Raw genomic sequence first — 23,734 nt, forward strand, 5'->3', positions numbered from 1 at the left:
TCTGTGCTGACAGCTGAGAGCCTGCAGCCTGCTTCGGATTTTGTGTCTCCCTCTCTCTCTGCCCCTCCCCTGCTTATGCTCTGTCTTTCTATCTCTCTCTCAAAAATAAACACAAAAAAATAATAGAAATAAAAGAAGGAAATGTATTTCACACAAAGCGAGAAGTCAGGAGATGGGATGGGCTTCTGGGCTGGTTGATTCAGCTCTCAGAACTGTCAGCAAGGACTCTGGCTTTCCAGGCTCATTCCGTCTCTGCTCTGTTGTCCCTGGTGACTACTGGCACAATGGCCACAGCAAGTCCCAGGTATCACACAAGCGATCCACGACCAGAGGAGGCAGGAGGGTGGCACCGTAGTACCGAACAACTCAGTATTCTGGAGTCAGGTTCCCTGGAATTAAATCCTGGCTCCCGCGCTTGCTGCCTGTTTGACCCTCTGTTTCTTAACCACCCTATTCTATGCCTGAGATGATTCATCTCTGCAATGAGGGCAACAGTGCCTAACTCACGGGAGTTCAATGAGTTATTTCACGTAAAGCACTTAACCCCTCCATAAGAGTTAGCTGTTCCTATGAGCCCCACAGCTCTCTCTCCGGACGGGCAAAGTTTTCCCAGAAGCGTGCCTAACAGACTTTCCCACATAGCTCATTGGCCAGAGCTGGGTCACCTGCCCTTTCCTGACCAATCACCAGCAAGGGAAATGCAATCCCGCTAATAAACCACGCCAATCCCCCAGCTGTAGGTGGGTACAGCCTCCCCGAGGCTCACGCTACACGTGCGAGGGGAGATAGTGGGAGAAAGCACGAGCACTGAGGTCAATAGCCTGCTGGCTGCAGACATGTCATGAAAGCCATCCCGGGATCACCCGGCCACCAGTCCGCAAATGCAGAGATCGGTCAGGCCGATGGAGGCCGGAAGACTTGCTCAGCTGACCCACAGAATCATGAGTTAAAGTGATCGTTGATTTAAGCCTCTGAGTTTTGGGGTGTTTTGTTAGGCGGCGAAAGCTAACTGATAGACTGGGAGACGTCAGCCTCATCTGTGTGCAGCCAGCATTCCCCGGGGCAGGGCCCAGCTGTGTTTCGGGTCTCATGGGGCAGGCAGTCCCCCAAGCTTTCCTCTTTCCCCTCCCGGCTTACACCTAGAGACCCCCTTTAATTCTCAGGACGACCCTGTAAGGTAAATGCGCCGGTCACTTTACAGGTAAGAAAAATGTGGTTTAGAGAGCAGAAGACTCGTCCAAGACGACACAACAGACAAAAAGATTCACCTGGTTTTGCCGCGAAGCAGGAACTTTTCTTTCTTTTTTTTTTATTTTATTCTTTAATTTTTTTTTTTAACGTGTTATTTATTTTTGAGACAGAGAGAGACAGAGCATGAACGGGGGAGGGGCAGAGAGAGGGAGACACAGAATCTGGAACAGGCTCCAGGCTCTGAGCCATCAGCCCAGAGGCCGACACGGGGCTCGAACTCATGGACCTCGAGATCGTGACCTGAGCTGAAGTCGGCCGCTTAACCGACTGAGCCACCCGGGCGCCCCGAAGCAGGAACTTTTCGACAAGGCTGCTCAGTCAACGGACAGGTAAAAATGTAAAATCCACTCTCCCCGAGTAACGCACATGGCCGCGATTACAGAGCACTTCCACGTTCCATTTATACCCAGATAATGATCATCATAAAACTTTTACAGAATCAAACGTAGTGCAAGTATATTCTGAGTATATCGCGAGTGAGGGGCTCTAGGAAATCTAACTGGGGATTTTCTCTATAACTGGGGGCTAAATACAAACGACAGTATTGCGGCCTGCCCTACCATGTATTCGCTCGCTTAGCCCGCCATTCAACCACTCTTATGGATGGTGGCTTAGGCCGGGCATCATGCCAGATGGACTCAGTCTAATGGAGAAGCCAGCTGTGAAACAAGTAACCACACAAATAAAAAACTGCGGTTAGTGAGTTCTTTGTGGCTAAGGTAGGGCGGTGGGCGTCCCAGTCCTTCAAGGGCTCCCCTAGCTGCCCTGCCCCCTTACAATCATGTGACCAGTTCTGACCAATGGGAGGCTGTGCGTGCTTGGAAACGCCCACTGTGAGAGCGCTGAGAGCTGGTGAGCCTCCACCCCTCTTGTCCCTAACGCAGGCCACCTCGAGGCCCCGGTGCCCTTAGCTACAAGTTGGAGGAGGACCACCAGATCCACACTGGATTTTACTGAGCAACACACGAGGCTTCCTGTGTGAGATCTTGGTGATCTCGAGTTTGTCTGTTGGGCAGTTAGTGTTAATGACCGCGACTAAGGACAGTTTGCCCCAAGTGAAGGGAGGAAATTTCCCCCGCGCCCCCCCCCGCCCCACCCCATAACTAGGCTGTAGCAGGTCTTTGCTTCATTGCAAACCCCAAAACTTAATGGTCCCTGATTCTCTGGCTCAGCAGTTTGGGCTGGGCTCAGCTGGCTCACTCGCACTGTGGCAGGCTGTCAATGCTTTTAAAAAACAAACAAACATTTATTTTATTTTGAGAGAGAGAGAGAGCGCAGGGGAGGGGCAGAGAGAGAATCCCAAGCAGGCTCATGCTCAGCGCAGCCTGACATGGGGTTCGATCTCACAATGAGATCATCACCTGAGCCGAAATCAAGAGTCCAACACATAACCAACTGAGCCACCCAGGCGCCCCAGGCAGCTGCTGCTTAGAGGGGCGCCCAGGCTCACTCACAGCCCCGTTGTCTGTCAGTCAGCAGGCTGTAGGGACGCCCACCTGGGTGGGTCACCTCTGCTCCAGGAAGTCTCAGCCTCCAACAGGCTTAGCCCCAGGCCCCCTCCTGTCGTGCTCTTGGGTTTCAAAAAACAAGAGAGGGCAGGGGCCAAGGTGCTTGTGCTTGTGTCGCATCAGCAAATGTCCCATTGGCCAAAGCGTGCCCCGAAGCCAGATTTGGGAGGTGGGAAAATAGATTCTCCCTCTTGCTGGGAGTCCCTGAAAAGAATTTATGGCTATTGATTGATGGATTGATTTAAATACACAACACGGGATATACTTGATCAACTAACTAAGCCGATCGCCGTGTGCTTCAAACTGCCTCTGCAGGCTGTGTGTCCCTGGACAAATTGCTCCGTGTCTCTGGGCTCCAGCCTGTTCCCCTCCTCTCTGTGTGGCTAAGCCCTGCCCCTCCTTGGAGGCTGGACCGTCCTTGGAGCAGGACTGGCCCTGCCCTGCATCACTGACTCACGCAGAACAGTCTCAGAGGTGGTGGGTCAGTCGCCTGCATCGGTCCCCTGGGGTGCTTGTTTACAAGGCAGATCCCCAAACTCTCTCCTGACCTGTGAGTCAGACTGCCTCGGGTGTGCGCCTTAACAAGCTCCCCGGGGCGATGTGACTGAGCAGCCAATTTGGAGAACCTCTGTGTTTGGTGAAATCCTGAACTCCTTGGGGACTCAGAGCTCATTTCGGCTCCTCGCAGAGCTTGTTTGACCCCGGGCCCAGGTATAAAATGGGTCGAAGTCCCACCTGCCTGTGAGGCCAGTCGTCATAGCACTTAGCCCCACATGGCAGGACACTCTATGTCTGGGACTTTCATGAGGCCAGGGGCTATGTTTTGTTCACCGCAGTCTCCCCGGCTCCTAGAACAGTGCCTGGTGCACGGAGCTGCTCAATAAATGTTTGTTGAATGACTAAATGAAAGCGGTTGCTATATGCCCCGAACAAAGCAGGGCACTTGTTAGGGATGGTTAGTGTTTACTGAGGTCACATCACGTGTCAGGCATGGTTCTAAGCGCTTTACCCGCATTATCTCATTTGACATGTGATGGCTGGCCTCCAAGATGGCCTCCTATGATCCTTGACACATGGAATCCTTGCCTTTGTGTAGTGCCCTCCCATCCTGAGCCGGGTCGATAGGTGTAACAAATAGGATATTATGAAAATGAAGGAATGTGGCTTTTTTCTTTTTCTTTTTTTTTTTTTTTTGCTTCCCACAAGAAGTGTATTATGTCTTCAAGACACTACAATGTAGGCTCTTCTCCCAGAGAAGGATCTTTCCGGCCCAGGGAGCCATCACCCAGATGAGTGGCTCGTTTGTCATTCTCATAAGCAGCTGGATTCTTCCGCTTGGCTTTCACAAACTCCTGGGTCCCCCGTGTGTAGACAGGATAAAACACTACAAATGGCGGCACGACATCCAGGATGCATGCCCGAGTGTGGCACCGCATGCTGGGGATGGCCTTGCTGAAGTGGTGCGGGAAGGCGGTGCTCGCAGGGCAACAAGGCTGTAGGTGGTCACGTGCTGCACCCGTGTCAGATCCCGGAACTCGTGGCCCAGGGTTGCGGCAATGCCTCAGTCCCGCACAGGGGTCACTCTGCCCTCCCCGGTCGTGGGGACCACTGTCCGTCTGAAGGAGGGAGGCTGGGCCATAAAACATACCATGGCTCCTGCCTTGCTCTCCAGGATCATCTGCTCTTGGGAAAGCCAGCAGCCATGTTTCAAGGACACTCAAGTAGCCCTTCCGGGAGGTATAGGTGGCAAGGAATGTAGACATCCCGCAAAGCAGCGCCAACCAGGTATAGGAGTAGCTTTCTCGAAGGCTGATCTTCCACCCTGGTCAAGCCTTCAGATGACTGAAGCCTCAGCTAACATCTTCACTAAAACCGCTGAGACTTTGCACCAAAACCACCTAAGAAGCTCCTGAATTCTTAAACCCCGGAAACTGTGTGAGATCTACATGTTTGTTGTTGTTCTGAGCCCCTAAATTTTGGGGTAACTTGTTAGACATCAATAACCAGGAACTGAGACAGATCGTCAAAAGAGCCTTACGAAGGAGGGACCATCATGATCACCATTGTACAGAGGAGGAAGCTAAGGCCCAGAGAGGGGGGATCTTGTCCAGGGTCACGTACATCATGAACAGCGGGGCTGAACCCAGTTTTGAATGATCAAAGAGTCTCCCCACGGGGTTGAAGGATGTCCAAAGTGACTGCCAGCTCTGCCCTTGAAAGCCCAAGGGTAGGACAAGAACACCTGAAAGAAAATATCTGCCCTCAATACACATTTGTGCAGGTAACCTCAGGGCTGAAGGGACCACGACTGTCAAAAACCAGCAATGGTCACCAGAGGAAAACAAGGCAACAGAAGTGAAAATCAGCAGAAACAGACACTCAGAGTTCAGATGGCAATATTACCAGACACAGATCAGGGGCACCTGGGTGGCTCAGTTGGTTAAGCGAAATCAAGAGTCAGCCACTCAACCAAGTGAGGCACCCAGGCACCCCAGTAGTATATGCTTTAGAAAAAAAAAAAAAATGAAGCCAGGAAGGAGGATATAAAATGCTGGAAACGGGAATCTGGGTGGCTCAGTCGGTTAAGTGTCCAACTTCGACTCAGGTCACAATCTTGTGGCTGGTGGGTTCGAGCCCCACATTGGGCTCTGTGCTGACAACTCAGATTCGGATTCTGGAACCTGCTTCGGATTCTGTGTCTCCCTCTCTCTCTGCTCCTCCCCGCTCACACTCTGTCTATCTTTCTGTCTGTCTCTCTCAGGAAATAAACATTAAAAAAATTAAATGCTGGATGTATGTGGGTGTATGAAATTTCAGATAGAGTGAACAGGGAAGAGTTTTGGGTAACGACTAAACTAAAGGGAGAGAGCAAGCCATGACGATACTGGGGTTATGGCACATGCAAAAATCCCGAGGTGGAGTGTGTCTGCCTTATTCTAGGACCTAGGAGGCCAGTGGGTTTGAGTGGAGTGAGCCATGGGTTGAACATTCCTCCCGGAAGTGGAGTGGGGAATCCAGGAAGGGGAGCTCTGACAGATACCACTGCGGAGGTCTATTACGGGAAGAATTGTCAATTACATACCCCAACAGAATCCTCAACAGGAAAGACTCAACTACAAGCCCAACAGGGAAAAGATGTGCATTGGATCTCCTACAAGAAATTCACTACCTCTGTAACTCAGCCAATGAGAAAGTGTCATCACCCTGAACTCTTGCTTTTCTCCAATGGACTTTGGCTCAAAACATGCCTCCCAAATCCCTCCATCTCAGTAATGTTTCTATGCGTTGTTAGATTTGCCCATGGTTTTTCACAGCTTGAATGTCCCAAACTGCAACTCTTGGCTATTCCTGAATAACCACCCCCCCCCTTTTTTTTTTTTTTTGGAAAATAACTGGCTATTTTATTTTTTAGGCTTAAAGTAGTAAGAGGAGGGGAGGCAGTTTGCAGCTGTGGAGAGGATCTCGGTTTTTACTTTGCTATGAGAGTGTTGGGAAGAACCGGGAGTGTTTGGAGGAGTGACGCGGTTTGATTTACACTCTAGGGACTGTCTGGCAGCAGGCAGGGGCCCTGTTGGGGCCAAAAGGAGAAGCAAGGAGCCTAATGCGGATAGAGCCTCGGTTTGTGTTTCCGCAAACGGAGCTGAGGATGGGGCTGACCCTCCTGGGTGCCGGTGAGCATGCAGGGCTGAGCCCCGCCCCCATACCGTCCAATCCCCGCCCCCGGCGGCCACTGCCCCGCCCCTCCCCTCCAGACCCGCCCCCCGCCCCTTCCCGCGGCGGTGCGGGCGCTGCCTGCCGGGTGAGTGAGGGTCGGGGAGTCCCGGATCAGCCCAACGGGGGTCACCGCGGTCAAGGTCCTTGAGCACCACGGACCACCGCGACCCCGGCGCAGGGCGGGCGCCGCCGGGGACTGCGTAGGTGCCAGTCGCCGCCGGGTGTGCCGGGCGGTTGGGGGGGAGGGTGTCCGGATGTCCCGACAGTCTGCTGCCCCACTTCCGGGGCCTCCACTTTCACTTTCCCTTTCGCCGTAGCTGCTCCCCTCCCCTCCCGACTGTCTGGGGCCGCCCCGCAGGGGAGGGAGTGTGGCTGCAATCCCCGGCGCCAGGGGTGTTCCCAGAAGCGAGAAGTTGGGGGGAGGGCCCTCCCCAGGGACTAACAGCGCCCGGCTGTGCGGCGTCACCCTCATCCCTGCACCAGGTCTGTCCCGCTTCCTCTGTCGCCCATTGTGGGCTTGGCTCGGTGCCCTTTGCCCTTTCACCTCCCACGCAGGGTCCCAGCCCGTTCCTATACCCGGTCTCGGGTGCTTGTGATGTTACCCGATCCCATCCGGGGACACCAAGGCATAAAGAGGGTTCGGGCCGGGCCGGAGGCCACCGGCCGGGACTGAATTACTTGTGGTCATCCGCCCTCTCCCAGGTGACCCAGGGATAGCATTTCTCCGGAGCTGCTGCCCCCGCCTGGGGGCATGGGCGCAACCACGCCAGATGGACGAGAAGACCAAGAAAGGTGGGCACAGCCTGGAAGCGGCTGGGAAACTTCCTTTAGGCGGTGGGCCCCGGCAGGACCTGGCCTCCCCTGCCCTGAAGGGTGGGAAAGGTGGCTTTAACTGCACCCTCCCTCTATCCACCTGCCCCTCAGTTTCCTTCTTTGGGGCCTGGTTGCTTCTAGGGGCTAGTCCTTCAACTATGGCGTGTCCCTGAGGCCACCACGAGCCAGCACTGTGTTGTGATGGGGGTGGAGAGCTCCCAGAGAACACAGGAGATCTCTCAGGCTGGTGCAGGAGACAGATCTCAGTTGACCTAAATACCAGGGGTCCTTGCGCCCCCTCTTGCCCCCTCCACCCAGCATTGTAGAACATGTCAGGTCATGTCATCACCCTGCTCAAAACCCACCCCGTGTCCCTCTGTGTTCTTAGGCCAGAGCCCTCGGTTAGCCCACAGTTCCCTTCTGGCTTCACTGACCTCACAGTCTTACCCCGTTCACCCCCTTGGTCATTCTGATGGAGCCCCACTGGCTTCTTTCTGTTCCCATCCAATCATTTCTGGCTCAAGACCTTTGCCCTGACCTTTCTCTCCACCTGGAATACTCTTCCCTAACTGGATTTGGACACATCTAGCTTCTCCTGGTCTCAGCTTCAGTGTCCCCTCCTCCTAGAGGCCTTCCCTGATCTCCTTATGTTGTTTATTTCCTTGCCAGCGTGGATCACAACCTGAATTTTTTTCTGTTGTCTATCTCCTTGCTGGGCCGGGAGGTCCGTCAGCACAGGGACCCGTTTATCTTATTCACTGCCGAATCCCAGTTTCTGGGACAGTGGCTGGTACACAGTAGGAGCTCAGTAAATCCTTGTCACATAAATGAATGGAAGTTTGGGGGCCTGGGAGTCTGAAGGACAAATAGAACTACATGAACAGGGAGGGGGAATGGGGAGTATCAGAGAAAGGGACTTTTAAGCTGGGTGCTGAAGGATATGTAGGAGTTCACCAGGGAGACAGAGGAAGCAGTAGGTGCAAGGGACCACCACCTCCCTCTCCCCCAGCTCCTGGAAAATAAACCGTGTGCTAACCTGCTTCCATTGTACTGGATTTCAGCCGAGGAGATGGCCCTGAGACTCACCCGAGCAGTGGCAGGCGGGGATGAACACGTGGCAGTGCAGTGTGCCATCTGGCTGGCAGAGCAACGGGTGCCCCTGAGTGTGCAACTGAAGCCTGAGGTCTCCCCAACACAGGACATCAGGTGAGGAGGGCACGACTGGCCTAAGTCTTAGGGCTTCCTGGAACCCAGTGGGCCGCAGTATATTCTTGCCGGTTATTCTCCTTTTAAAAATTTTTTTAATGTTTATTCATCTTTGAGAGACAGAGCATGAGCGGGGGAGGGGCAGAGAGAGGGAGACACAGAATCTGAAACGGGCTCCAGGCTCCCAGCTGTCACCACAGAGCCCGACGCGGGGCTTGAACTCACGGACCACAAGATCATGACCTGAGCCGAAGTCGGACGCTCCACCGACTGAGCCACCCAGGTGCCCCTCTCGCCAGTTATTCTTAATGGCAGGTTCTGGTGTCAGGAGACCTAGCTTCAAACCCGAGCTCTGTCTGTCATCCACTGTGAGATCTATAGCAAGTCACTTCACCTCTCAGAATTTTCAGAGGTTTTTTGATTTTAAAAATGAGGCAATAATAGCCATCTCATAGGATTGTTAGAAGGTGTATTAGAATGTTAGTCCTCGGGGCGCCCGGGTGGCTCAGTCGGTTAAGTGTCCGACTTCGGCTCAGGTCACGATCTCCTGGTTTGCGAGTTCGAGCCCGGTGTTGGGTTCTGTGCTGACAGCTCAGAGCCTGGAGCCTGCTGGGTATTCTGTGTCTCCCTCTCTCTCTGCCCTTCCCCTGCTCGTGCTCTGTCTCTCTCTCTTTTTCCAAAAATAAGTAAACATTAAAAAAAAAAACAACACATATAGAATGTTAGTCCTCATATAACAGAAAAAACATAGTAACGGTGGCAGAAATAAATTTGATGGCAGGCAGTCTGTATGTGGGGGCTGTGCTTCCTGTAAGTCCCCGGAGACTCAGGCTTCTGTCTTGTTGCTCTGCCATTCATGGGCTCCATTCTGCGGTTCGCTTCATGGTCTAAAATGGCTGTTCCAGCTCCGGCCATCCCATCAGCGTTCTTGCCGGTAGGGAGGAAGGTGTGGTGTCTCCCAGCCAGATGGGGGCCCCCAAATGTGGGGCGACCCAATTGGGTAGAAGCTGGCTGTGCAGGCGCAGAACAAAAGAGATAGAACTGTATTGAAGACACCACCAGGGAGCGGTGGGCAGGACAGCAAGCAGGGACTGTCTGTGGGGGCTAGAGCTACAGGGGAGAATGAGAGAATATGGGGACGTTTGGAGTTTCCCCTTTTTTGGCCACTGTGCCTGGTGTGAGTGACCCCTTTGTCAGCGGGGGCTTAGGGATATTTCGAGGTGGGTCGCTTAATGAGCCTGTTTGCATTCAGCGCGGTGATGGCCGCTGTGGCCCCTTCTGTCTGTCTCACTCAAGTTGCCGTTCAAGCCTGTTGGCCAAAAGCGGCCTCTGCAGAAGGGAAGAGGGACCCCCGCTCCCACCCTTGAGGGCACAGCTCAGAGAGTTGCACACACTTCTTCCAATCAATTCCTGTGGACCAGAAGGTATTCTCACAGCCATGCTCGGCTTGAAGGGAGGCTGCGAAACACGACCAGGCATCCAACTAGAACTCAGGCTTTCTGTTAGCAAGTAGAGGCAAGGGAGAACGGAGGCTGGTCATCTTTCCCCAGGAGACTGAATTGCTCTCGGAATGCTTAGCACAATGCCTGGCACATGTCACTCACTCAGTGAATCATGGTGTTTATCTTCCCGCCCCCCCCCCACCCCTGCTTTTTCATTGCTGCCTAGTAACTTTCTATCGCCTTGTAAAGGACCCCGGTCCGTGCTTTTATTTGTAGTCTCTGCTCATCTCCCTCCCTTTCCCCAACCCCAGCCTTAGGCAGCCACGAATCTACTTTTATCTCCAGGGACTTGCCTCGTCTGGACATTTCGCAGAAATGGAATCATACCGCATGTGGCCTCTTGTGTCCGGCTCCTTTCACTTAGCCTCATGTTTTCTCGATTCATCCGTGTGGTGGCGCGTATCAGAACTTGATTCCTTTCTGTTGCTCGATGATAATCTATTGTACGAATATACCACATTTTCTCTGTTGATCATTTGATGGACATTTGGGGTTTTCCCGCTTGGGGGCTAACGTGAATAATGATGCTGTGAACATTCGTGCCCAATCTTCTTTTTGAGTTTTACCGAGCTGTAATGGACACAGGACATTGTATTAGTTTAAGGTGTTGTGATCTTGTGATTTATAATAAGGAATATTTTCTTGGTCTTTGTCCTTTCCTGGCACAGACCTCCTTGGAACTTCTTATGTTGTTCGAGTGGTAAAGGTGCCTTTTGTTGTGCAAATGAGGTGACTTTTGGAACCTCCCTAGATCACCTAAGGATGGGGGCCGCTGCTCACCAGAGAAACCAGCCAGTGTGATTAGAGGGTTGGAGTGTTCAGTCCCATCCCCCTGACCTCCTGGAAGGGGACGGGGACTGGAGGTAGAATCAGTCCCCAGTGGCAGTGGTCTCATCAGTCACGCCTATGTAATGAGATTTTCATAAAAACTGAAAACAGAGCTTCTGGGTTAGTGAACACGTGGAGATCTGGGGACGCTAGAGCACTCCAGAGGGCAGGGAAGCTACCACCCTTTCCCGGATGGTGTGCCTCGCACTGTGCATCTCTTCCAGATTCTTCCATCGGGCTGTCCCCGAATTGTGTCCTTCCATAACAAACCAGTGGTCTCGTAAGCAAAATGTTTGAGTTCCGTGAACTGCTCTAGCAGATTAATGGAATCCCAGGAGTGGGCTGTTGGAACTCCCGATTCTGTATCCGATGACTCAGTACCGGCTTACGACTGCCATTTGAGAGGGGGCGGTCTCGTAGGACTGAGCCCTCAAGCTGCGGACACTGCTGCTGTTTCTGGGTAGATCGGGTCAGAATTGAGTTGAAATGGAGGACGCCCTGCTGGTGCCTGAGAATTGCAGGAGCCTCCCTCTTCCCATCCACACGTTGGAAATCGAGTCTCGGAACCAGTTTAGATGCACGACATAATGACTTGGTACATGTATGTAATTGTGCAGTGATGAACACAGCAAGTTAACATCCATTGCCTCACATACTTACGTATTATTTTTTTAAGTATTCTCTATACCCCACATGGGGTTTGAACTCACCACCCTGGGATCGAGAGTCACATGCTTTACCAATGGAGCCGGCCAGCCGCCCTTATTATTATTTTTTTTTGCAATGAGAGCTTTTAGTGTTTATTGCCTGCAGTATTCAGATACATGAGGCAGAAATGTTAACGATAGTCACCATGCCTGTACATTACCTCCCTGTGACTTGCTTATTAACCTCAATACCATTATCACATCTAAAAAATTAAGAATAATCCCTTAAAATCCCCTAATACAGTTTATAGTATAATTTCCCTGATTATCTCATTGACAGTTTTTATAGTTGGGTTATTCCAATTAGGAGCCAGAGAAGATCTACACGGGTCCTTTCTTTCTTTTTTTTTTTTTTTAAACATTTATTTATTTTTGAGAGACAGAGCATGAGCAGGGGAGGGGGAGAGAGAGAGGGAGACACAGAATCCGCAGCGGGCTCCAGGCTCTGAGCTATTCGTTAGCACAGAGCCCAATGCGGGGCTCGAACTCATGAACTGCGAGACCATGACCTGAGCCGGAATTGGACGCTCAACCGACTGAGCCACCCAGGCGCCCCGACATGTATCCTTTCTTAATCTTGTCTTTTTAATTCCTCCTCTTTATTTTTATGCCATTAATTTAAGAACCTTGGTCTTGGACCTCCAGGATTCCCCCACATGCTGGATTTATTAACTGCCACCTCGGGGTGTCATTTAGTATCTCCAGTTTTTCTTGTGAACTTGTAGTTGGATCTAAAGGTTAGGTTAGTCCGGAGTCACTTTGTACATTTCCAGGAACTCGTCCTCATTTACTGATTATTTCTTGCTGTTCTTGTTCTGTGCTCTGATGTGTCTGTGTCCTTTGGGATCCAGTTCTGGTTTTTTATTTCGTAGCCCTTCCCTTTCGTGCTTTTGATCTTCCAGAGATGTTGAAGGGTCCTTCCTTGAGAAAGCTGGTGTTTCTCTGGAATAACACTGGGTTGAAGTCCTGCCTCTCACAGTCTCAGTGATACTTGGTAGCCTCAGAGTAACCTGTCCGTGCCTTGTGTTTTTATCTGTAAAACAGCAGTGACAACAGTATCTGCCTCCTGGGTTTGTGGAGAGGATTAAACGGGCTAAAACATACTAAGTGCTGGGGCGCCTGGGTGGCTCAGTCGGTTAAGCGTCCGACTTCGACTCAGGTCACGATCTCGCGGTTTGTGCGTTCAAGCCCCCCATCGGGTTCTGTGCTGACAGCTCAGAGCCCGGAGCCTGCTTCGGATTCTGTGTCTCCTCCTCTCTCTGCCCCTCCCCTGCTCATGCTCTGTCTCTCAATAATAAATAAATGTTTAAAAAAATTAAAAAAAAGAAACATATTAAGTGCTTTGAAGCATCGTGGCATATAGTAAATAACAACGATCGGTGGTTTGGCTAAAGAGCAAAGGAGGGAATGACAGGAGGCTGGAGAGTAGGAGGGGCCCGGATCATGGAGGCCCTCGTGTGCCGCAGTGAGTCCGGATTGGATTCTCAGAAGAGCGCGGAGCCACCGCAGGGGTTTAAGCAGCGGGTTCTGATTCAGGAGGAAGCACAGGGCTGCGGGAATCCAGGAAAGGCCCCCTAACCCAGACTGGGCGTCTGTGGGCGCGTGCGCGTGTATATGTACACGTGCAGCTGCGTGCACAAGCGTGCAGACAGGTACGTGCCAGCAGCTGGTGGCTGAGGTTGGACCTGTGACCTTCTCCGCAGGCTGTGGGTGAGTGTGGAGGATGCTCAGATGCACACAGTCACCATCTGGCTCACAGTGCGTCCGGACATGACAGTGGCTTCCCTCAAGGACATGGTGAGTTGGGGGGAGGGGGGGTGCAGGCGGAAGTGGAGGGGGTACACGAAAGGGAAACATCAGGGCAGACGCTTCCCATTTTACGTCCACTTCTCTTTACTCTGGTCCTCCCTTTCCCCTCTCCCTCTCTCCATGTCCCCGCCAGGTATTCCTGGACTACGGCTTTCCACCCGTCCTACAGCAGTGGGTCATTGGGCAGCGGCTGGCCCGGGACCAGGAAACCCTGCACTCCCATGGGGTGCGGCGGAATGGGGACAGCGCCTACCTCTACCTGCTGTCAGCCTGCAACACCTCACTTAACCCTCAGGAGCTGCAGCGGGAGAGGCAGTTGCGGATGCTGGAAGGTGAGACTCTGCCTCTGAGTGGCACGGGACTCATCTGAGGTCGCAGGGCAAGAGGGAGCAGAGTCCGTGGACTTTTGGTCAGGAACTCTCACCAGGAGGACCTTATCCATAGTGCACAAAGGACACCCCCCCCCGGAGGGAGCCATTTCTGGAGCCGGTGGTCTGGGGGAGAGGGGCTGAGTCCAGCCCCCGGCCCCAGCATTTATCAGCTGTGTGACCTTGGGCCAGTCCCTTCCTGTCTCCACTCCTCAGTTTCTAAATCTGTAAATTGGATACCATGATAATAATAGCATTTATTCTCAATTTTTAAAATTTTTATCTGGAAATAGTTCAGACAGACAGAAAAGTTGCAAAGTTGTACAAAGAATTGCATAACAAATTCCCAAGGACCTTTCGCGTGTATTCCCCCAAATATTAACATTTCACCACAACTGCTTTGCTTTATCATTCTCTATACACAACTGTTTTTATATGCATAAATACTTCTGTTTTCTGAACGGTTCTGAAGTGCAAACATGATGTATCCCTCTCCCCTAAAAATTTCAGTGTGCATTTTCTTTAAAATAGGGTCATTTTCTTACATTACCACATACAGCTACCAAATTTAGGAAACCAACAATGATAAAGTACTGTTATCTAATCCACACATGTTACCCAGATTTGACCAGTTGTCTCACTAATGTCCTTTATAGCAGGAGACCTGGCCATGGCGTCGTGTCTCCCAGGGTCTTTCAGTCTTTGGTGCCCTAGTCTTCCGGTGACTGTCCTGATACTTGAAGACTCCAGCCAGTTTTTTTGTTTTTGTTTTTCCCACTTTTCTGTCCGATGGCCCTTCATGAACGGTTGCAGATTCAGGATTTGGCAGGAGCAGGACAGAAGTGTTTGTCCCTCTAGGTGCATAACTTGAGCATAGGAGGCCTGTCTTTAGGCGGAGGGGTTTTAAGCCGGGAGCACGCGGGAGCATTCACGGGTGGAGGAGGGACTCTGACTTTGTGGGAGCCCGACACTCAGCCAGGTCTGGGCTCACCTGGGGAACCGAGCTGGAGACTCCCCCAGGGAGGAGGGAGAAGACGAAGGAGCGGAGCTGTGCGGGGCGCGCGGCTGACAGAAGGTGCGCCAAGTGGGATGCGTGGATCTGCCACCCCCTAAATCCTCCTCCCTAGATCTGGGCTTCAAGGACCTCACGCTTCAGCCCCGGGGCCCCCTGGAGCCAGCCCCCACCAAGCCCGGAGCCCCCCAGGAGCCGGGGCGGGGCCAGCCCGAAGCCGCGCCCGAACCCCCGCCGGTAAGCCGCCCCCACCTCCGCGCGCGACCTTGACCGCGCGCCCCGCCCCCGACTCCGCCTCCACGCTCCCGGACCCCTCCCCGCGCGGTGCTCAGCCCCACACCCTCCGACTCTGCCCCCAGGTGGGCTGGCAGTGCCCCGGCTGCACCTTCATTAACAAGCCCACGAGGCCTGGCTGCGAGATGTGCTGCCGGGCGCGGCCTGAGGCCTACCAGGTTCCCGCCTCGTACCAGCCGGACGAGGAGGAGAGAGCGCGCCTGGCGGGCGAGGAGGAGGCGCTGCGCCAGTACCAGCAGGTGGGCGCGGCGGCCTCGGACCAAACACCTGTGGACCGGGCGGGGAGGCGTACGGTGGGACGGGAGGCACCTCCGCATTGCCGCTCCAACCCCGTGGCTGCCTTGCCCCCTCCTGACCCCCCCGCTGCTGTTGACCCCGCACTTGACTGTGGCCCGCCCTCTCCTGGAGGTCTTAAGTGCTGAGACCCTGCTCCCAGGCTGTGATCACATGCCCCGCCCCCACTTCGGCTGTGGCTCCGCCCCTAGCTTTGACACACACCCACTGTGCACACGACTGCCCCAGGCTGTGACTCCCGCACCCTGTTTCCGACCACGCTCGTATCCACCTTCCCCTTATCCACCTGTGACAGTTACTGCTCCACTTAGACATGACCTCACCCTGGACCCTGCTACTCCCGACCCCCTCCCTCCCCGTTGGGGTTCACCCCTGACTTCCTAGGAGCCTGGACCGTGCCCTTCACTGCTCCCTGTAAGATTGGCCCCGCCCTCTGTCCTGCCCCTTCCGTAGTTATGCCCCCCCCCCCCCGATCCTGACACAAGCCCTGATTACACAGATGCCAGACCCTGAGTGTCCCCCATTCTGATTGGATGCCCCCCACCTGCTTTCTCCTCGGACCCAGTGCTGCCCTTGCCCCACCCCAGCCATGACCTCATTCGTGGTCTTACCTACAACCTTGGCCCAGACCCCGTCCTCTCTCCGGTCTTGCTTTGCTCTCTAGCTTTATCACCACCCCCATACCCCTGACCCACTCTGTGACCTTGACGGGCTCCGACTCCACCACCCCCCGCCCTGCTTCTGGGCGGGGATGTGAACCCTCTTAAGACCCCCAGACTACCCCCTCAGACTCCTTCCCTTCACTATTGCCATCACTCCCTCTCGTGGCTTGACCCCTGGTTGCAGCTCCAACCTGCCTCTGCCTGGCCCGCCTCCTGTCATTGGCTTCCCCGCCTCCCCTCCTGCCCTGGCCCCATCCTTCCCATCATCTCGTCTCCCGCCCACTGCCAGGCCACCTCCACCCCCACCCAGGGATCCTGACTCTCCCCCAGCTTTGCCCCGCCTCCGGGGTCTGACCTGGCCCCCTGGTCCTGCCCCCTTCCTGGTCTGACCCTCCCCCGAGACCCTGACCCGCCCCGCGGCCCCGCCCCGTGTGCCCAGCGGAAGCAGCAGCAGCAGGAGGGAAACTACCTGCAACACGTCCAGCTGGATCAGAGGAGCCTGGTGCTGAACACCGAGCCCACCGAGTGCCCCGTGTGCTACTTGGTGCTGGCGCCCGGCGATGCCGTGGTGCTGCGTGAGTGTCTGCACGCCTTCTGCAGGTGCGGCCCCCAACCCCACCCCCAGCAACGCAGCGTTTGTCGCAGCCGCCGATTACCGGAGGGCTGAGAGTGGGTGGGGCCTGTGCGCTTACATCTCATTGGACGCTCACAAAAACCTGCGAGGTAGGCGCTGTCTCCCCATTTTGCAGAGGGGGAATGTGAGGTTCGGAGGCCAGCCGCTTGCTCAAGGCCACACTGCTCAGGCATTCTGGTTCCAGAGCCTGCGCCCTTTGCCGCTCTTTGCGGCAGGCCCAGCTAAGGGCACTGAGGCCCTAGCGCCGGCAGACTGAGCCAGCCCCGCTCTCCGCCTGGCTGGTGGGCAGACCGTCCTCTGAGGCTCCGCCAGGCCACCGGTCCTGGGCTGTGCAGACCATGTCCGCCTTCACCACAGCGGACGTTCGCACGGCCCCTGGGTGCCAGGGACTGTGCCAGGCCTGGGGATCCAGGAGGGAACAAAGAAGCTCAGTTCCTGCCTCCTTGGAGCTTACGTTCCGGTGGAGAGAGTCTGATATTAATCGAATAATCGCTGATGGAATTGTAAATTGTGTCAAATGCTAAGCACCAGCGGATTGTGATTAGTGGATTCTGATCAAAGAACAGGGGCCCTGCTCCAGGAGCGGGTCAGGAGAGCCCCTAAGGGGGTAGCATTTGAGCAGAGACCCGAGGGTCTGCTGCAGCGGTGTGCCTGGCCTGTCTGTGGCCAAGCAGGCGTCAGTGTGGCTGGAGCAGAGATGGACCGAGAGATTAGTTAGAGAGGGCAAGTCCTCAGGGCTCTTGTGAGCCGTAGTGAGGCGAGCAGGTTTGTTCTGGGCGGATCCGGATGGGGGGCTGCTGGGGACTGTGAGGCCAGTGTGTTGGGAATGGTGTCGGAGGGCGAGGTGGGCCCAGGGAACCGGGGAAGGATGCTTCTGCTCTGCTCCAGGCAAGGAGTGATGGGGGCTTGGACCAGAGCAATGGGGGGGGGGGGTGGCTGTGGGGTGCACAGAAGTGGACGCTTTGGAGATGGGTGTATGGGAGGGATATGAAGGAAGAGGGGAATTGAAGAGAAGCCCACCTGGGGTCAGGCCTCACTACGTGAGGGGTGGAATCCAGGTGGATGGGGTTCAGATGACCCTAACCTCCCCCTCCCGCCCTTCACCCCCTCCAGGGAGTGTCTGCAGGGCACCATCCGCAACAGCCAGGAGGCCGAGGTCTCCTGCCCCTTCATTGACAACACGTACTCGTGCTCGGGCAAGCTGCTGGAGAGGGAGATCCGGGCGGTAAGGCCAGGGGCGGAGGGCGCACCCTGAGCTGGCAGGTGGGGATGGGGTTGGGGGCACCGGTCTCAGCACACATTTATCCGGAGCCTTCTGTGTGGGCTGCTGAGGGCCAAGCAGTGAACAGGACGGGACTTGGGGGAAGTAGGCGGTAAAGAAAGCACTCTTGGGAAGGAAAGACAGCAGAGCCCTTAAGAATGGGGAAATTCTGGGGCCATTGGCCTGGGTGACGTCCGGTCAGATCCTCACCCCGTGCCTTGGTTTTCTCATCTCAGCTAGGGTCGCAGTTATCCTCTTCGAAGGTTGCGAAGAATATAGTAGAGTGTGTGTGTAAAAGACTTCAGAGTAATGGGTGAGCCCTCGCATCCGTTTGCTTTTGCCGCCTGACAAGTTATCCCAGACGTAGTGTCTTCAAACAACCACTGTTTATTTAGTTCACGAATCTGCAAGTGAGTCATCGGGGTTGGACTTAGCCAGATGATTCTTCTAGCTCCAGCTGGGCCTGGCTGGTCCCAGGTGGGTTTAGCCGGTGGATCAGCTGTCACGGGCTGATTTATGATGGCCTTATTTGCAATGGCGGGGCGGCTGGGCCTGTTTCCGCTTTGCTCTGTCACCCACCGGCAGGCTGGTCAAGGCCTGCTCCCGGGCTGGTGGCCTCCAGGGTCCCGGAGCAGCCAGCAGGGAGCTCCAGTGCAAGAGTCCTTGCCACGCGTCTGCTCTTTTTGCTGCCATCCCAGTGAGCATGCTCGAGCCCATAGTCCCCGCGAGGGCACCATCCAAGGGTGTGGAGTCAGGGAGACATGAATAAATCGGGGCCCTTTCTCCAGCAATCCATTCCGGTGTTGCACACGTCTGCACGAGTGTGTTCGCTGTTACTATTATTATTATCATCAAGATCCCACCCTTCTTGGAGTCTCCATTTCCCCCCCTGGAAAATCGACTGCTGGGCCTGATTCGTGGTTTTTAAACTGCTCGGGACTGGCCTTCTCAGAATTGGGCATCTTGGGGTTCCCAGACCAAAACATGGAGGCAGGGTCAAAGTGGCTGAGGTCCAAATGGGAGACCCCCCTCCCCCCAACAGGCACATCCGCGAGACCTCTGTACCTCCTGCCTCTCCCTTAGGATCCTGCTTCCGAGAACGTCCCTGACTGCACCAAATATTTCCTGGAGCCCAAGGGGTCTACCTCTGCTCCAAAAGGGGAGGCAGAAAGGGTAGAACTTGGGGAACTTCTCCCCACATCCAAGAACAGCCTCGTTTTTATCTGTTGTCTGTGGGGCACCGGGGAAGGGCGGCTCTGGGTGGTTGCTGAGGCCTTCTCACTCGGGCCTGGAAAGGCCCCCAGACATAGAGTCCTTCCAGATGTCCCGGCACCCATCGTCATCATCCAGGGGTTTTTCCCTTGAGGTCCACCCCTGCCAAGGGCATTGTGATGGGGCCAGAGCTCCTTCCAGGGGGCCGCAGGGCCCCGTGCTTCCCCAGAGGCCTTGGGAGTTGACCCAAGACTCAGAATGCTCAGGTGTGGCAGAGGGAGAAAGGGGCAGAGATCAGCAGGGTGACGCAGTGGAGTTTATCTTTACAAAAAACGTGCCTAAACCACATAGAACCGGAACAGAAATCAACGAGAAAAGTCACCCACAACCCCCACATCTCAGAAAATCCCCGGATACATTTTTTCCGTTTCCCTTGGTGTCTGTGGGCAGACATGATTTTATTCCTTTTTAAATCAGCTTTACTAAGGTGAACTTTGCAGGCAATAAAAAGCACCCATTGTAAGCATGCAGTTGGGTGAATTTTGACAGACGTAACTCTCGTAATCAGCCCCCAATCAACATGGGGAATGTAGGCATGATTTTTACTTGTGACCAGCATAGATACACCTTTTGCTATGTTGCTATAGAACTTTTCTGAGGGTTATTATAAATCTCTATGGCATGTATCCTGCTTGTATCTCTTCTCTTAATAATTCCAGTTTCTCAATTTGTAACGAATGCTTCAAGAACTTTTTGAATGGTGTCTCTTCTTGTACATTCTTGGGGTGAACCTGTAGATGGGGAGTGAGTCCTAAAGGGTCAGAGAAGTTTTGTTGAAACATAATTGCCACACGGCTGTCTCCCAGTGTGATGTACCAGGATACTAGTTTAACCACATCTTCGCCAGCATTGCTGGTTATTATTTTTGTTTATTTTTCCTTTTTTTTTAAATTGTAGAATATACATAACAGAATTTCCCATTTTTACCATTTTTCTTTTCTTTTTTCCCCCCATTTTTACCATGGTAAGTGTACAGGTCTGTGGCATTAAGTACACTCACATTGTGCACCTATCACCACCGTCCATCTCCAGAACTTCTAATCCACTTTTTGAATGAGAGTTTTTATTTAAAAAAAAAATTTTTTTTTCTAATGCTTTTATTTTTGAGAGAGAAAGAGACAGAGTGCCAGCAGGGGAAGGGCAGAGAGAGAGAGAGGGAGACACAGAATCCGAAGCAGGCTCCAGGCTCTGAGCTGTCAGCACAGAGCCCGATGCAGGGCTCAAACCCACGAACCGTGAGATCATGACCCAAGCCAAAGTTGGATGTTTAACCAACTGAGCCACCCAGGCGCCCCTTGAATGGAGTTTTTAAACACTGAGCAGGGCTGGGTTGGACTTCATGGGTCGAGGGCTTCCTGGAGGATATTTGGTGGCTGGGCGGGCCCTCGTCAGCTGTTCTGAACCCCGAGCAAACAAGGTTGTGGCCTCTCGGCAGCTGCTGCCCCCCGAGGATTACCAGCGATTTCTGGACCTGGGCGTCTCCATCGCGGAAAACCGCAGTGCCTTCAGCTACCACTGCAAGACCCCGGACTGTAAGGGATGGTGCTTCTTTGAGGATGATGTCAACGAGTTTACCTGCCCAGTGTGCTTCCGCATCAACTGCCTGCTGTGTAAGGTGGGGACAGGGGCCCACGCTGTCCAGTCACCCTAGTCCTGCCCGGAGCTCACTGCACCTCGGTGCATGTTCTCCTGGCAAGGGAGCTGTGACCCCAGCCTGGTCGTTTCACCACGGACAGCCGCATGTCGGTGGTGGGGCCTGGTCTGGGCCCCAAACTGAGCCTGACCCTTGGACCGAGCCCTGGCTCTCGATGGAACCTCAGCCTAGCCTGAGCCTCGGCCCAAAACTGAGCCCTGACCCTGGCCTCCTAGTCACACACCAGCCCGCCCCTGGCCCCAGACTGATGCTCAACCCCTGTCCTGAATTGAGCCCGGACCCCAAACCCAGACTGAGTCTTGCCGGACCCTGACCTCAGGCCGCTCCCCGCCCTCATCGTCTCAGTGGTTGACCCCTAATGAGACTGGTCTCGAGACCAGACGAGACGATGCCCGTCTCTGGTCTCTCCAGACTGGTCTGGAGCCTTCTCACATTGAGCCCCTCGCCCGCCACAGGCCATCCACGAGCAGATGAACTGCAAGGAGTACCAGGACGACCTGGCCCTGCGGGCTCAGAACGATGTGGCCGCCAGGCAGACAACAGAGATGCTCAGGGTGAGGCAGGGTCAAGGCTGAGGCCTGGGGATTTGGGTTCTGGGAGGGTTCGGTCCGCAGGCTGGGGGCTTCTCAGTTCTCAGAAAGGGCTGGTCACGACGGCCATCCAGAAGCGGGACTGGTTAACAAGCGGTCACGGGGTGAGCAGCGGGGAGCGCGTCTACAAAAGGCGGAAGAGCGTAGGAGAGTGACCCCACACCCCCAGAGGGCCAGCCGGTTTGTCCCTGCGGTGGGCCAGGGGTCAGAGAGGGCTCCGGCCGGCAGCCGCCCCAGCCCGGCTGAAGGCTGGCACCTGCCGTGCCCCAGTCCATGCTGCAGCAGGGCGAGGCCATGCACTGCCCACAGTGCCGCATCGTGGTGCAGAAGAAGGACGGCTGTGACTGGATCCGCTGCACCGTCTGCCACACCGAAATCTGCTGGGTCACCAAGGGCCCACGCTGGGGGCCTGGGGTGAGTCTTGGGGGCGCGTGGGGGGAAGCAGAGGCTGGGGAGCATGACGGGGAGGTGCCCGTGGGCCTCCCCCCAGAGTGGGGAACAGCCCCTGGGCCAAATCCAACTCCCTGCCTGGATCCGTCCAGTGTGTAAAGTGAGGACTGTTTTTACGTTTTTTAAACGGTTGAAAAGTATCGAGAAAAGAAGTTGTTTGGTGTGACACGTGAAAATGATGCGAGACGCGAGTTTCACGTCCACAAGCAGCGTGTTCTGGGAGCACAGCCACGTGCATTCGCATTCGTTGTGTACCGTCCGTGGCCGCTTTTGCACTACAAAGGCCGAGACCCGATGGCCCCAGACACCTGATGGAAGCGGCACTTTGCAGAAAAAGTTTGCTGACCGCACCCTAGAGGGCAGTGAGTGAGGATTCAGTCTGGGCCCGGAGGCAGAGCGGGTCCCCGGCTCTGGTGCACGCCGGCTGTGTGGTTAGGCTGTTCTGAGCCTCAGTTTCTTCATCTGTGAAATGGAGATGATGGCAGGCGTCTTGCAGGCTTGTCCTCAAAACCAAATGAAAGCGTGCAAGGGAAGGGCTCCGCCAAAGGCAGCTGTGTTTATCAGGGCTGACTTCCTGGGGTCGGGGGCTCGTAGTTGTATCCGGGTGGACCCCGGGACGGACGGAGGCAGAGGGAGCGTCTCTCAAGCTGCCAATGTGCTGACCCACCCAGGATTTGCAGACAGCCATCACGTCCCTTGCCTGCTCTGGGTCTAGGGGAGCACAGACTGGGACCCTGTAATTAGGGGTGCTGCGGGAGCCCAGAAAGATCTTAACTGACTGCCTCCGCCAGGTAGCTGAGGCCAAGAAAGCCATTCGTGGCAGGCGGCCCTGCCCGAGCGAAGGGCCGGAGTGGGGGTGTGCAGGGCTTTGAGGGTGTGATGGAGCAGCGGGGCGGGCCGGGGGCGGGGCACTGTTTTCACTGCCATGACCTTCTCTCCTCCCCATCCTCTAGGGCCCAGGAGACACCAGTGGGGGCTGCCGTTGCCGGGTGAATGGGATTCCTTGCCACCCCAGCTGTCAGAACTGCCACTAGCTGAGGATGGTCCGGTCCCCATGCTGACCCAGCCCCCCATCCATCCCCATGCTGCTGTGGGACAGGGCTGGTGCTTTGGCTCTCATTTGTGGCCTGGGAGATGCCCGTTGTGCTTGGCTGAGACGGAGGCCTTGTGGAGACCAAGGCCCCTGAGCTACGTGGATGGCTTTGTTTGCAAGGGATGTTGCAGCCTGAGCTCCCAGTGCGTGTTGTCCCTGGCTGCATCTGCCCCAGTGCCTTTGCCCTCCCTCTGGGGCTTGCTGGCCAGACCTCTCAGCTCTTCTCTGTGGCTCTTTGGAACTCTGCCTGACCCAGACTTAAACACGGCCCTGGCCAGAGGTCTTGCAGGATGGAATCTCTGAGAGCCTCGTGTGAGTCCACACTCGCTTCCACCACCCTCGTCTGCTGAACACGTGTAGCCCACCGCTTCGCCAGCAGCGTTGCGGGGCCGGCTTTTCCCTGCATTTGCGGTCAGAGGCCTGGGGCCTCTTATAGAACTGCTGCTAGTCCTGTTCAGAGCCCCGAGAGAGACCTGGCGGTTTCTAAAGCACAGCCCATCAGGTTCATCGTCCACGGCTCCCTCTTTGCTGCTGTGTAAGCTAATTAAAATGGCTTTTCAGGAAGGGATGAGTATGATGTCGTGAGAGGGAGTGAAAGGGCGGTGGGCTGGGACCCTACGCGCAGGCGGGATCCCCAGCCATCTGGGAATTGCAGCGGGAAATTGATAGGTTGGCCTCTGTCAGTGGTGGAGTGAAGGCGTGATGGAGCATTGGGGTCCTCGCTCCGTCTAGGCGCCCCTGTGCCCACCTTGAGGGGCAGGATGCTCTTGGGCCAATCGCAGCTGGACAGGCAGTTTGCAGGGTGGCAAGGG

At 54.9% G+C, this 23,734-nt stretch overlaps 1 protein-coding gene and 1 pseudogene across 5 annotated transcripts; one reads left to right on the forward strand and one right to left on the reverse strand.

The window, feature by feature from the left end:
- Positions 1–3,903: 3,903 nt before the first annotated feature.
- On the reverse strand, positions 3,904–4,522 carry LOC113602411 (cytochrome b-c1 complex subunit 8-like; annotated as a pseudogene).
- Positions 4,523–6,509: 1,987 nt separating this feature from the next.
- Positions 6,510–23,490, forward strand: RBCK1 (RANBP2-type and C3HC4-type zinc finger containing 1). Of its 5 annotated transcripts, none has more exons than XM_053200129.1 (13): positions 6,510–6,673; positions 7,176–7,265; positions 8,348–8,492; positions 13,233–13,326; positions 13,472–13,670; positions 14,834–14,955; positions 15,078–15,251; positions 16,408–16,568; positions 17,716–17,827; positions 20,571–20,750; positions 21,245–21,343; positions 21,689–21,793; positions 22,783–23,490. In XM_053200129.1, the coding sequence occupies exons 2-13, from the start codon at positions 7,244–7,246 to the stop codon at positions 22,861–22,863; spliced, it is 1,494 nt and encodes a 497-aa protein (XP_053056104.1). In that variant the 5' UTR covers positions 6,510–6,673; positions 7,176–7,243; the 3' UTR covers positions 22,864–23,490. The 5 variants fall into 5 exon arrangements, with proteins under 5 accessions (XP_053056104.1, XP_053056103.1, XP_026925575.1 ...); XM_053200128.1 differs by having other exon boundaries at positions 6,511–6,677; positions 21,650–21,793; XM_027069774.2 differs by having other exon boundaries at positions 6,511–6,673; positions 21,650–21,793.
- The last annotated feature ends 244 nt before the right edge of the window (positions 23,491–23,734 follow it).

The sequence above is a fragment of the Acinonyx jubatus genome, chromosome A3, assembly GCF_027475565.1.
Source record: "Acinonyx jubatus isolate Ajub_Pintada_27869175 chromosome A3, VMU_Ajub_asm_v1.0, whole genome shotgun sequence".
Classification (NCBI taxonomy): Eukaryota; Metazoa; Chordata; class Mammalia; order Carnivora; family Felidae; genus Acinonyx; species Acinonyx jubatus.

What these genes read in the sequence shown, in the direction of transcription:
- RBCK1 (XM_053200128.1), top strand. Translation starts at nt 7,244, where the DNA reads ATGGACGAGAAGACCAAGAAAG. An exon ending in CCGCGCCCGAACCCCCGCCG is followed by an intron (nt 14,956 to 15,077) that starts GTAAGCCGCCCC and finishes CTCTGCCCCCAG; the next exon opens with GTGGGCTGGCAGTGCCCCGG. An exon ending in TCAACTGCCTGCTGTGTAAG is followed by an intron (nt 20,751 to 21,244) that starts GTGGGGACAGGG and finishes CGCCCGCCACAG; the next exon opens with GCCATCCACGAGCAGATGAA.